This window comes from Lagenorhynchus albirostris, chromosome 20, assembly GCF_949774975.1.
Source record: "Lagenorhynchus albirostris chromosome 20, mLagAlb1.1, whole genome shotgun sequence".
In the NCBI taxonomy this organism is placed as follows: domain Eukaryota; kingdom Metazoa; phylum Chordata; class Mammalia; order Artiodactyla; family Delphinidae; genus Lagenorhynchus; species Lagenorhynchus albirostris.
The window spans coordinates 16,753,186-16,765,805 of NC_083114.1; the positions used below are offsets into that span (position 1 = coordinate 16,753,186).

General features: G+C 51.8%; 1 protein-coding gene across 1 annotated transcript in view; it reads right to left on the minus strand.

Annotated features, from left to right (window-relative positions):
- Positions 1–12,620, minus strand: part of KSR1 (kinase suppressor of ras 1) — a 151,358-nt gene that overhangs the window by 54,651 nt on the left and 84,087 nt on the right. Inside the window, exon 2 of the mRNA XM_060134281.1 lies at positions 12,056–12,196. Coding sequence (XP_059990264.1) covers positions 12,056–12,196 — 141 coding nt within the window. The remainder of the gene's footprint in view (positions 1–12,055; positions 12,197–12,620) is intronic.

Here is a 12,620-nt window from a genome sequence, read left to right on the forward strand (position 1 = left end):
TGAGAGTGTGTGTCTGTGTATCGTTCTTCTGTCAGCGGGGCTCTCTTTCCTCCAAGACCCAATTCCCAAGTGTAGGTGGCCCTGACCCTTCAGGCTCACCACCTTTCTGCCAAAGGGCTGAACCTATGACCTAGTTTGGGCCAACTGGAGTTCTCTGTCTTGTTAGCTCTGTGATTGGTTCTGATATGAGCACATGACCAAAGCCAAGCCAATCAGAGCCTTCCCTGGGATTTTTCAGCTACAGTTCTAGGGTAAGAAGCTCTCAATAAGAAACACCACTACTGTGCTGAAAGAAAGTGAAGCTTAGCTGCTTGTGCCCTTCATGACTGCCATGTGGAGTGGGCCTGTCCAAGAAGTGAGCTCTAATAGCATCATCTGAGCCCCTGCATCCAGACTTCCCTGGACTTTTATTAACTAAGCTGATAAAAGCCTGTTTTCTTTAAGCCGGTTTATATTGGAACTTGCTACAGAAGAGTTCTAACTAGAAGTAGGAGAACATAATAGCTTTTACTTAGTAAGTGCTTACTAAGCGCCCTGGTACCATGTCATCCTGACCTATTTATCCACCCATCCATCCATCCATCCATCCATCCAATCAATAGATAGCTACTGAATAGCAAGGGTGGGCCAGGCACCTTACTCAGCACAAGGGGTACAGCAGTGAACAAAAAATACAGTCTCTTTCCTTAGGGAGCTTATATCCTATTAGGAAACAATAAAAAGCAAATTCAAAAGTAACTAAAATACGTAATTGAGATTTGTGAATAAGTGCTAAAAGGAAACAGCATACTGAGACAAAGTGGTGGGTATGGCTGGGTGGCGGCGGGGCGGGGCATCTAATTTTAGACAGGACGGCTTCTCTGAAGAGCTGACTGTTAAGCTCCTGTCACAGGACGAGAAGGTGCTAGCCATGAGAGTATAGAAATTTCCAGGCAGAGGAAGCAGAACACACAAAGGCCCTGGGCTATGAAAGGAAACAACCTGACCTGTCCTAACATGAGGGGAAGAGTGAGGAGGGGCAGGAGGCCACACAGAAGGAGGCAGATACCAAATATTCCAGAGCCTTGAAGGTAATGGTGAGGAGTCTGGATCGTATGCTGAGCGCAACAAGACACCAGCGAAGGACTGTAGTCAGGAACGTGAGGTGGTTGGATTGGGGTTTCAAGAAGAATCACTCTTGGCTCATGAATAATGAAACAGAGGGAAGGGCAAGAGTGATACAAAGAGCGATGTAGGTTCTACTGCACAAGTCCATGCAGTAGCTAGGACTAGGGAGGTGGCAGTGGTGAAAAAGAAACATAGATGGATGGGGGATATATATTTGGAAATACAGCTGGTGGGATTTGCTAGTCAATTGAATGTCGAGGTGGAGGAAGCAGAAGGAATCAGAAATGACTCCTCAGTTTCTAGCTAGAGCAGCCGACAGATGAGTTAACAGGCTCAGAGAGGTAAGGGACTTATCCAAGGTCACACCACTGGCAAGTGGCAGAGTTAAGCTTATGTCCGCCTCCCAACAGCAGGGTCTGGGCTGTCTAATTCCAGAGGTCACGCTCTTAAGTGATCTTTCTTTCTAATCTTGCTGCCTGCCCAAAGGCATATAGCTGGAAGCAAGGACCACTGAAATTTATATGCTGATTTTTTTAAAATAAAGAAGAAGAATGAGAGAAGAGACTTTTTGCTTTAAGGTAATTAAAACAGTGTGGTATTGACACAAGAATTTCCCAATATCTAGCTGGGCAGATCTGTTCTAGAGCAATTTTGCCTTTGAGGCAGTCCCTGGAGAAGGTGGACAGCTGACAGCCCAGGAGCTAGTGGCCCCAGAGGAGGCTACAGGCACACAGTCTTGCTCAAGTCCAACCCGTTGCCAGTGGAAAGCAGAGGCAGCTCAGGAACACCAGGCCACAGCAGGCCATCGGCAGCCCCTAAAGTCCTCCCCAGAGACCCTTGCAATTCAACCTTCACTAGCTCAGATGAGAGAGTTCCTGAGACCTAAGAGACCAAAACTCTTTGGATAATCTTATTTAGATTAAGTCATTCAACAAGAACACCTATTACACGCCAGGCACTGGCGATAGAGCAGTGAACAACACAGCCAGGTCCCTGCCCACATGGGACTTTCGGTCTCGTCAGTTTTCGCTGGGCTTGGCAGCCCAGAAGTCTAAAGGATTGAGGAGATGGGCTCACCATTCAAAAATGCCAACCAGTACGGGCTAAGCAGAGCAGTCATCGCACGATTTTTCAGATTTCCAGGAATCAGGCGCACCTCCTCACTCAGAGCTTAAAAGAGGGCACTTTGGTTCATGATCAGAAAAATAAATCACTTCATCAATGGGAAAGAGTGACGTCTGCAAGTCCTGTAAGGACAGGAACTCACAGGCAATGCCTAGAGCAGTACCTGGCACACAACAGGAGGTAAGTGCACGTTCACTGGGCGAACGCATGATCGGACAAATAGGAGAAAACGTGAGCACGCCCTCAGCTCTGTGTCACCCCCATGTTTCATCCTGTCTTCCCTGGGGACCCGTCAGTCTGCTTTGCCCCGTGGTTATTTGGAGACGTGTACATCCCACCACCCTGTAAGCCCTCCAGGGAAGACTGCACTCTGCTCATCAACGAATCCCCTGTGGTAATTAATCTGGGTACCTGGCACAAGGTAAGTGATCATTGGGTGTAGAATAAATGGATGGAAAGGAAAGAAAGAAGGAGGGGATTGAGGAAAGGAGGAAGGATAGAGGGAGGGAGGAAGAGAAAGGAAAAATGGGGGAGGGGAGAAAGGCAGGAGAAAAGAAAAGAAAGAAAGAGATTGAGAGAGAGGGAGGGGGAGGGGAGAGGGAGGAAGATTGAAAGAAATAAAGCTCAATTCAATTACACAACTACATACAATAGCCCCAGGCTGAGCTATTCTGGGTAAGACGTCAGATGACAAAATCTGTCAGGGGAAGGAAGCCTGGATCTGGAGTCACAAGAACGTGAGTTTGAATCCTGACCTGCCTGTCGGCTCGCTGTGTGACGCTAACATGTCGCTCAACATCTCTGAGCCTTGGTTTGCTCAGCGATAAAGTGGGGATCCTAGTGTTTCTCCCGCGGCCCCCATCCCCCACCCAAGGTATCAGGATTAAAGAGGATGGTATCTATAAAATGCTGCCTTGTAGTTTGCCCTCTGCCTCCCATATCCCAACTTTAGGTCTTCCCCCGACTGGTTGGGTGATGTCCACATGCCAGTCCACCACGCAGGCCTCCACCTCCCAGCCGCTCTGGGCTGGTACTGAGGTCAGCGCCCAAGATGTCAATTCCTCAGCATGGCGGCAGCCCCAGGCCGGTGGGGCTGATCGTTGGCCTGGATCCCTGCATGTGGCCGGGCGAGGGTGTGTGCTGCATTCCGAGGAGGCTCCCAGATGCCAAAGAGCAAGGCTGTCAGGATGGCGGGGCCTCTGGCTCCCAAAGGGAGAGGGTGGGGATGGGAAGAGGGATGTGAGGAGACGGTAGGAGCGAGGGTGGCAGGATTCACGTCTATTAAAGCTGAACCCAGGAGCCAAATACCTGTTCACTCTTCTGGTCTAATCTTACACAGCCTCCCGCCACATCCCGGGGCCCACAGAGCTAGAGCTACTCCCAGCTAATGGGAAACCAAGATGGTGGCAGAGGTCAGGCAGCTTTCTTGCCCATCCCCAGGAGAAGGCCTGACTTTACACATGGGAATGCACGGCCAGAGGAAAGGGGAAAGAGAAACCTGCCTAGTCGGGGCCACCACAAAAACCCCTTACCGGACCCACCTGCATCTTCAGTTCAAAACATGCCACCAGGGCTTCCCTGGTGGCGCAGTGGTTGAGAGTCCACCTGCCGATGCGGGGGACACGGGTTCGTGCCCCGGTCTGGGAAGATCCCACATGCCGCGGAGCGGCTGGGCCCGTGAGCCATGGCCGCTGAGCCTGCGCGTCCGGAGCCTGTGCTCCTCAACGGGAGAGGCCACAACAGTGAGAGGCCCGCGTACCGCAAAAAAAACAAAAAAACCACGCCACCAGCGAGACCTTATTCGGGGAGCCTGTGGCCCATGGAATCCAGCCTCCACATCACCCACGCTCCCGGCTAGCGCTGATCCCAGCCAGCGCTTGCCACTTCCTTTAACAACTACCAACAGGGAAATTGCTGAAGAAAAAAAAATGGCCCCATGCCAGCGGGCTCTGAAATCATTTCCCCAGCTGCAGCCAGAACATGAAGCTGCGACTTTTAGTTTTTAACCTATAGACGGGGAAGGGGGCGGAAACAGTCACAGCGTGTGAGTCTAGATGCCCGGGGAAGGGGCCCTGCCTCTAAACTCAGTCTCCTGCTCACTCCCTCGTCCCGAAGGCCCCCCAACCCTCCAGACCTGCTCCCCACTCCTCACCAGCCAGGGGCACTGGTTCACCTTCCACCCCTGCCCACCCGCCCCGCCAGCCCTGATGAACCCAGCCTTCTCACTAGGAGGAGTTCTAGTTTCCTTCAAACAATCCTAATGTTTTCTGTCTTCCTCTCTTATGCACACACTCTTCCACGATCTCCCAGATAAACCCCCAACCCCTACGCTCCACTCACGGAGAGATCCACGAACCAGCCCTGTTTCCTCACCGATCTCCTCCCGGACCAGCCCTTTGCAAAGACTTCCTGTGAGGACGGCACCAGCGTTCTGAGACCCAGACCCCGGGGTCTTTGCAGTTACTGTTCCCTCCCTCCGTCCAGTGTGTCCTTCCCCTTCCCGCCAGGCTAGCCCCCCGCCAGCACCCACGGGGAGTGTGCCCGCTGGCTTCCACAGACCCCAGGCTGGCTCCGTCCGGGCACTCGGTGCTAGCTGTCGATCGTGCATCTCCCCCGAGCCTGAGAGCTCCTGGCACTGGGGGACAGCGTGTTTAGCATCCCGGCTCTCAGCACACGGCCCCACCGGCATGGGCTTCAGACCTGTGCTGCCCCATCACGGCAGAAGCCAAACGGCTATTTAAATTAAAATTCAGGACGACAGAGACAAATGTTAATTTCACTTTCTCGGTCGCACTACACAGATTTCAAGCGTCCCCCGCCGGGCCACATGTGGCTGGTGGCTACCACCCTGCAAAGGGCAGGATAGAATGTTTCTAGCATCACAGAAAGTTCTATTGGACAGTGTCACTCTAGACAAAGGACTGATGGGTGGGTGAAGACAGGAAGGCACCTCCAGAGCTGCCCGTTTCCAGCATCCACAGAGGAGGGAGAAGAGGAGTCAGTGGGCACACAGGTCAGAGTGCCTGCAGCAGGCTCTGGAGCCGCAGAGGGCTGAGATGTGTCCCCGGTGGCAAAAGGAGGAAGAGTGCAGAGTCCCTTCGTCCACACCAGAAACCCAGAAGAGCCACACCGCCCTGCGGCCACTTCCACGTCCGTCCCCTCTCTTCACCCAGCAGGAGGGCATTCTTTCCAGGAGACTGTATGGCCACAAACTGGTGACCACAGTCTAAGGACAAAGCTGAAATACTATTTAGATAACCCTAGAGGCCCAGATCCTGGGAAGGTGCTTTTGAAAAGGAAGGAGGAGGTTATACATGGATACACGGCTACACACACGTATGATGCAGGTATCTTCCTGGGGGAAGAATCAGAGCCCCAGTCACGAAGCCATGAGGCCTCAAGATCAGCAGAGAACTCAAAGAGGCTGAAGAGACAAGTCCCATCACACAAAGACCATCCCCAGAGGCCTCGGGGAGCAGCCCTGGGGCAAATCATCTTGGGGGTACTGACTGCACCAATGCACCCCCATAGCTCAGCACAAGGAAATTGCCAGACTTCATGGATTTGAATCCCTTCCCCAAAAAGCCAGACAGAAAAAGGACAGGTAGAGACCCCGTTTTCAAGTCTGGCACCCCCAGCCTCCATCCCACTGTGACCTTCGCTCATTCCTCTGTCACTTTTCACCAGCAAGTATCGGCCAGGGCTTCCCATATGCCAGGTGCCATGCTGCTGGGCACCTGGCTTCTTCTGGGCATGAACTGATGCCTTCTGTGTGGGCCTCTATGTGCACACGTGGGCACCCCTCCAACACAGCGATTCCTAAGATATCACAGAGAAATCCAACCTCTTCCTATTCTATGGCTAAAGAAGAATGAGGTGGGTTTGCCTGGACTCACACAGAGATGAGATTCAGACTAAAAACCCACAGGATGATATACATTCTACAATCCCATTTTAGCATCTAAAACAAAAAAACAAAAAAGAAAAGGAAATTTGGATGTGAATAAAAACAATGTGGTACCCTGGATTGGAACCTAGAACAGGAAGAGGACAGTAATGGAAAAACTGATGAAATCCAAATAGAGTCTGGAGTTTAATTAGTAGTCATGTACCAGTGCCATGTTCTGAGTTTCCACGAATGTACCCTGGTAACGTATGATGTTAATGATGGGGGAAGCTGGGAACGGGAACTCTGCATTCTCTCTGCACCTTTTCTGTAAATCTAAAACTATTCCAAAATAAAACATTTATTTAAGAAAATAAACAATGATTTCAATGACATTCAGAAGTCAAAGGATTCTGCCTGTGAGGTCAACTTTGGAAAGGCATGGGGCTTTCATGCTGTTTGGAAATTTGGTTTCTGAAATGTGCACCTATTCTAGAACCAATTCTGGCTGAAAGCACACAGGATGCATTGAGGCCTAGCAGGGTGGGGTGAGTGCCGGTCAGAGTCCACACAACTGGGCTTCCCTGGTGGTGCAGTGGTTGAGAGTCCGCCTGCCAATGCAGGGGACACGGGTTCGTGCCCCGGTCCGGGAGGATCCCACATGCTGCGGAGCGGCTGGGCCCGTGAGCCATGGCCGCTGAGCCTGCGCATCCGGAGCCTGTGCTCCGCAACGGGAGAGGCCACAACGGTGAGAGGCCCGTGTACCGCAAAAAAAACAAAAACAAAAACAGAGTCCACACAACTGCCGGGGTTAAGAAACAGAACAAGACAGGCCAACGCCCCAGGGCTGGCCTTGAAGCCAGGTGCGGAGCTACTCTAACTCTGCCCCCGCCCCCCCATGGCAAGGAGAAACTCTAAGGAACACAGCGTGTGAAGGCAGACCTCCCCGGTCAGAAGGGGCTGGGATTTCTAAAGGAAACAGCCTTCTTTCCAACATTCAGGACACTCTGGCCAGAACTGACATGAGATCTGGGGGGAAGAAAGAGACTAATCTTGAGAAGAAGGGTCTGGGGAGTCTGGGGGAAGATGGAGTGACACCCGGCCAGTGGTTCCTTGTGGTTCTTAAAACCCAGGCAGCCTAGCCTGCCCTCCTCCTGTTCCCCAGCCACTCTGGCCTCATTTCCTCCAGCCCACCGGTGATGGTGAGGATGCCAGTGGTGGTAAGGATGACCATGTGTGGCCCTTGGGACCAGCAGCAGGTGGGAGGCGGACACTGGGCCTGCCTCCAGTTGGTCCCATGTGCTGCCTTCTGTCTTAAGCCCTCGGCCAACTCCCACTGCCTCTTGATTCAGAAAACCGCCCCCCAGCCAGCCCCCGTCTCCATCCACTCCCCTGATGGCCATTTACAGCTGCCTGGTGCACAAGCCTCCAACAGTCTCTGTTGGGTCTGACTCTCACTCAGGAATAATGGCAGCTGAGGATGAGGTGAGGAAACTGCCTTAATTTTCCCTCTTCCACCCCAGCAAACACCACAGTGCCTCGAAGTGCTCGACCCTCACAACTGCCTCAGCGAACACATGGCACATGGGTTACTCCCCCATTTTACAGAGAAGGAAACTGAGGCTTAGGGAGGTTAAGGGTTTGGCCAGGTTCCCAGAGCCAGGCCAAGAACCCAGGCATTTCTAAGAGGCAGGAGAGAGACGTGGCAGAGAGCGAGGACTCAGTGCCTACACAGCACTTGGACTACACGCCAGGTGTGCTCTCTACATGTCAGCTTTGAGGCAAAATGAGACCCTGAGGGGTCCCAGGAGCCCCTTAGTCATGGTGCAGACTCATAATCAGACACAGAGGCCTCCCAGCACAACCCCTTAATAAATGAAAGGTGGTCCGTTATGTCAGAAGGGCTCCCTGGGGCTCCGGCCTTCCTGGAGAAGGCCCCCTCCCCTGGGAGCACCAACTCTCCCAGGGGTCTTTCCAGAGGCCGACTCATGGGCAGCCGGGCATGACTGGGAAGATGGACCTTTGGGGCTATAGTCCCAACGGTGGCCCATCTTATAGGCTTGAAAAGCCAGACCCTGGAATAACCTGTGTCACCACCCACTCAGGACCAAACCCTTGACTCAGGGGACATCCGCCATGTCGTGATGAGATCCACCCTTCCTCCCTCTTCTCAAACAGTCATCACATCAGGCCCAATACTCAAAGGGGATTCTGTGACCAACAACCAGCACAGGCAGGTCCCCGTCTCCTGGAGCTTGTACTCCAGCGGGAGAGAGGAGACAGACCACGAGCAACAAATAAGTTACGTAAACTCCAGAAAGTGACTGGTGCCCTTGAGAAAATCAGCCAAGGTGCATTGGTAGAAAACGAAAGACAGGAGTGACCTTTAGGTCACATCATCAGGGAAGACTGCCTGGAGGAAGTGACAATAGACCTGCCACTAGAATGATGTCCACGGGATCAGCCTAGGAAAGAGCACTTCAGAGAGCGGAAGAGTGGGTGCAAAGGTCAAACCGGAGGGAGCGAAGGGGAGAGTGAACGAGATGAGGCCAGAGAGAGGCGGGCAGAGGTCAAAGTGTGTGAGGCATCTGGTGTTTGTTCGGAAAGAAGTGGGAAGCAATGGAAAGTGACGTGATCCAATTTACGTTTCTTCGTGGGCACTCTGGCGGCTGTGTGGAAAATGCAATGAAGCAGGTGAATGATAAAGCAGGGAGACAGTTCCAGAGCTGCTGCAGGAGTTTGGGCGAGAGAGGATGGGGGCCTGGACCGTGGTGGTGGGGGAAGGGAGACATGGAGGGAGGTGGGCGGGTCTGCAGTACGTCTTGGGGCAAGAGTCACTGAGCAACTGGAGACACTCGTGCCGTCTCACCCTGAGCCCGCCGTCCCCACACAGCTCTCTGCTCAGACTCTGCCCCACTGCTCCACGCCAGGTAGCATCCTGGCTCCCAAATACACCTGGCTCTTGGGCTCTCCTGCCTGTCTGACCACTGAGCACAAAGGAGCTTGCCCCTCATTTACCACCCAGCTCTGACTATCACGCATGACTTTGTGATTCAAACATCACCTGACTCAGAATCTGCTTTACCTCTGGGCCCGGCTGGGAGACCCCTGTACCGGCTGCCACCAGAGTGCTCCCCAGAGGCCAAAAAAGCCTCTGTAGCCAGCCTTCGTAGTACTGGCTTCTGCCCTGGGCACAGCTGGCCTCTGCCCTGGGCACAGCTGGCTCCTGTCTCAAAGACTGACATGGGTGGGGCTGGGTCTCCTGCACACTTTGCATCTCTGGAGATCTGAGGGAAACCCCTTGAGGAGCAAAGCCATCTGCCAGCGATGTCTCAGGCCCGAGACAGGAAGTTAGAAGGCACAGTCTGGAGTCCAGCAGGCCCAGGTCTGAACCTCAAGTCTGTCCCTGTCACTAGCTCTGGGACCCTCATAGAGCCCCTCGGCCACTCTGGACCCTCACAGCCAAGTAGGGATGACATTGATGAGACGCTGGGCAAGTCACTGCCCTCGTGGGGCTCCAGTGTCTCCAACTTAAGCTACAGACATGAGTGTGAGGGGAAACGGCTTCATCCTGAGATGTTAGGGAGGGGTGGGGAGCCCCTAGAGAAATTTTAGGGGTTGGCCTGGGGAGCTGGAGGGACCCTTCAGTTCTTCCTAGTCTCCAAGCCCATGATTTTAAATCTGTCACCATGGATTAACCATTATATGTTTGGATCTCCTTCCTGTATGGCAGAAAACTGTGAGGCAGGTGGGGGTGGGTGGGAGACAGATGGAGAGATGTAGAGAGGTGAAGTTCATTATACGTCTTATGTGTTATTATACGTATACATTATACATATTACGTGTTACACGTACGTGGAACTGTTAATAACGCCCAAGGTACCTCCAGCTCACAAAACAGTTTCCCTCAACCTTCACATGGACCAACTCTTTTCTGCCAGTATCTTTCTTTTTTTTTTTAATTAATTAATTTATTTATTTTTGGCTGCGTTGGTCTTCGTTGCCACGAGTGGGCTTTCTCTAGTTGCGGCGAGCAGGGGCTACCCTTCCTTGTGGTGCATGGGCTCCTCACTGCAGTGGCTTCTCTTGTTGCGGAGCACAGGCTCTAGGTGCATAGGCTTCAGTAGTTGCGGCAAGTGGGCTCAGTAGTTGTGGCTCACGGGCTTTAGAGCGCAGGCTCAGTAGTTGTGGCACACGGGCTTAGTTGCTCCGCGGCATGTGGGATCTTCCCGGACCAGGGCTTGAACCTGTGTCTCCTGCATTGGCAGGCGGATTCTTAACCACTGCACCACCAGGGAAGTCCCTCTGCCAGTTTCTTAAAAGCTGGCATATGCCACAAATATGAGGGCCACTGGGGCCGGGGCCAGGGCCGGGAGCATGTAAGGTGCTGAGAGCGCCCCTGTGGGTCCCCCCCATTCATTCCCATCTTCTTCCACCCCCTTCCCCAAACCTTTTATGCTCATGTCACCTCCTGTCCTGGAATCTCTCCTAGGGAAAATTCTTAAATACACAAATAGCTTCCTAAATAATATTAACCACCATGTTATATATAATAGTCAACAACTGGAATTAACCTCTGCCTAGTAAACTACAGCACACACACTTCAACATTATGCGTCCGCTTAAAAAAAGGCTGGGGGTTACCAAGTGTGAAAATACGGGGAAAACAGGCTGGTTAGCAGGTCAAATGGTAAGCGCAAAATATAAAATTGTTTATTCAGGATGGTTTAAACCAGTGTTGCCCTAGAGAAATATAATGCAAGCCACACACTTAAATTTTAAATTTTGAGCAGCCACATTTTAAAAAGTAAATATCTGTGAAGTTAATTTTAATCACATTTTATTTAGCTTAATATATCTAAAAGTGTCATCTCACCAGATTAAAATTTTAAAGTTGTTAATATTTGTTTTCCTTTTTTCTGTATCAAGTCTTCATTCAGCACATCTTTGAATTTATATCTTTGAAATCATAACACATCTCATGTGGACTTGCCACATTCCAAGTCACAATATTAGCTACCTTACTAGACAGCACAGGTCTAACCCACTAGAGATTTTTTAAAGATTTAACTATTAGGGTAAAAAAAAAAAAGACTAGAAGGAAAAATCAGAATCTTAATGATCACAGATTTTTCTCTGAGTAGTGGGAATATGTATGTGATTTTTCCCCTCCCTTTTCTGTTTTCCAAAGTGTAAATGAATTCATATTACTTTTAAAACAATAGCAAGAGTCCATCTTTTTGATTTTAGAAGAGAAACAAAGGATTTAAAAGACCTGGCTGGGTGAATCACACCTGCCAAGCATTGATTTATTGATGCCCCGTGAGAGCTGTCCTGGACCCCTGACCCTCACCATGCAAACTGGTTGACTAGTTAGTGGGTAGGTGGGTGGGTAGGTTGGATGGATGGCAAGAGAGAACAAAGGAAAGAAAATAATATATTACTGCAGTTACAGGAGAAAACTGAACTCAGACCTTTGCTTCCAAATTCCAAAGCTATCATTTACTAGCTGTATGCTTTTAAACAAGTTATTCGACCCTTCTGTGCTTTAATTTTCTCAAGTATAAAATGGCAATAATGATAGTAACTCCTTCACAGGGTTTTGTGAGAATGAAGTGAGATTCTCTGCACAGAGTGTTTAACACAGTGTCTGTTGCACAGCCGACGTTTCCAGAAATGTCGGCTGCTGTCCTCACGGCGAACCTATGAGTGGTGTGGTCAGGCTGTCTGGCTCATAAAGCGATGGCGCCCAGGACACATACTAGAGCCACATGTACCCTGAGTCCCTCCTGTTGCTGCCACCCCCCACATCCCTTTCCTGAGTAGAGGGCACTAGCCACAGTGGAGCTGGTCCTCGGGTTTGTGCGTGGTCCCTTTGCTTGACTACCCCCCATGCCCCACCCCCAGAGCCCAATCCCCACAGCCCGGCCCACGTACCTGTACCACCTCCGGCCTCACGTTAAAGGTGTACAGCCAGTCGCTGAAGCGAGGGTAGCTGTTGAGCTCCGGGGTCCTCTCGCTGGGAGCCACGCTCAGCTTGCACTGCCGCTGCTTGCAGATGTACCGGACCAGCTTTGCCTGTGGGAAGTCCAGGAAAGAAAAGGGGGTTCATTCCGGGCACGTGTACATGGCAGCCCCGAGCATGACATGGGGAGCTCTGGCAAACACGGGCCGTGTGATAAGGACGGGGGCCTGCCAGGTGCCCCCTCTGCTGCCATTCAAACGGGGTGAAGCAGGAAATCCTAGAGAACCACCCATCACCCGTCACCCCACCCAAGGCTGGCTGGCACGGCCTCCCCCTCGGGATCACGCTCTTCGGAGAGTAACTGTCGAGACTGGGCAGAAGACAGAACCGGGTTAAATGGAAGAAGGGCTTCCTGCTTGCGGGAAGGGGAAGAGGGGCGCGTCGGTGATCGACGATGCGGAAGACACGGGGGTTTGGGGAAGATGAGTAACCTTCCACTTAGGCTGCTTCCAGCCTAGAATCAGATTGTCTGGGCTG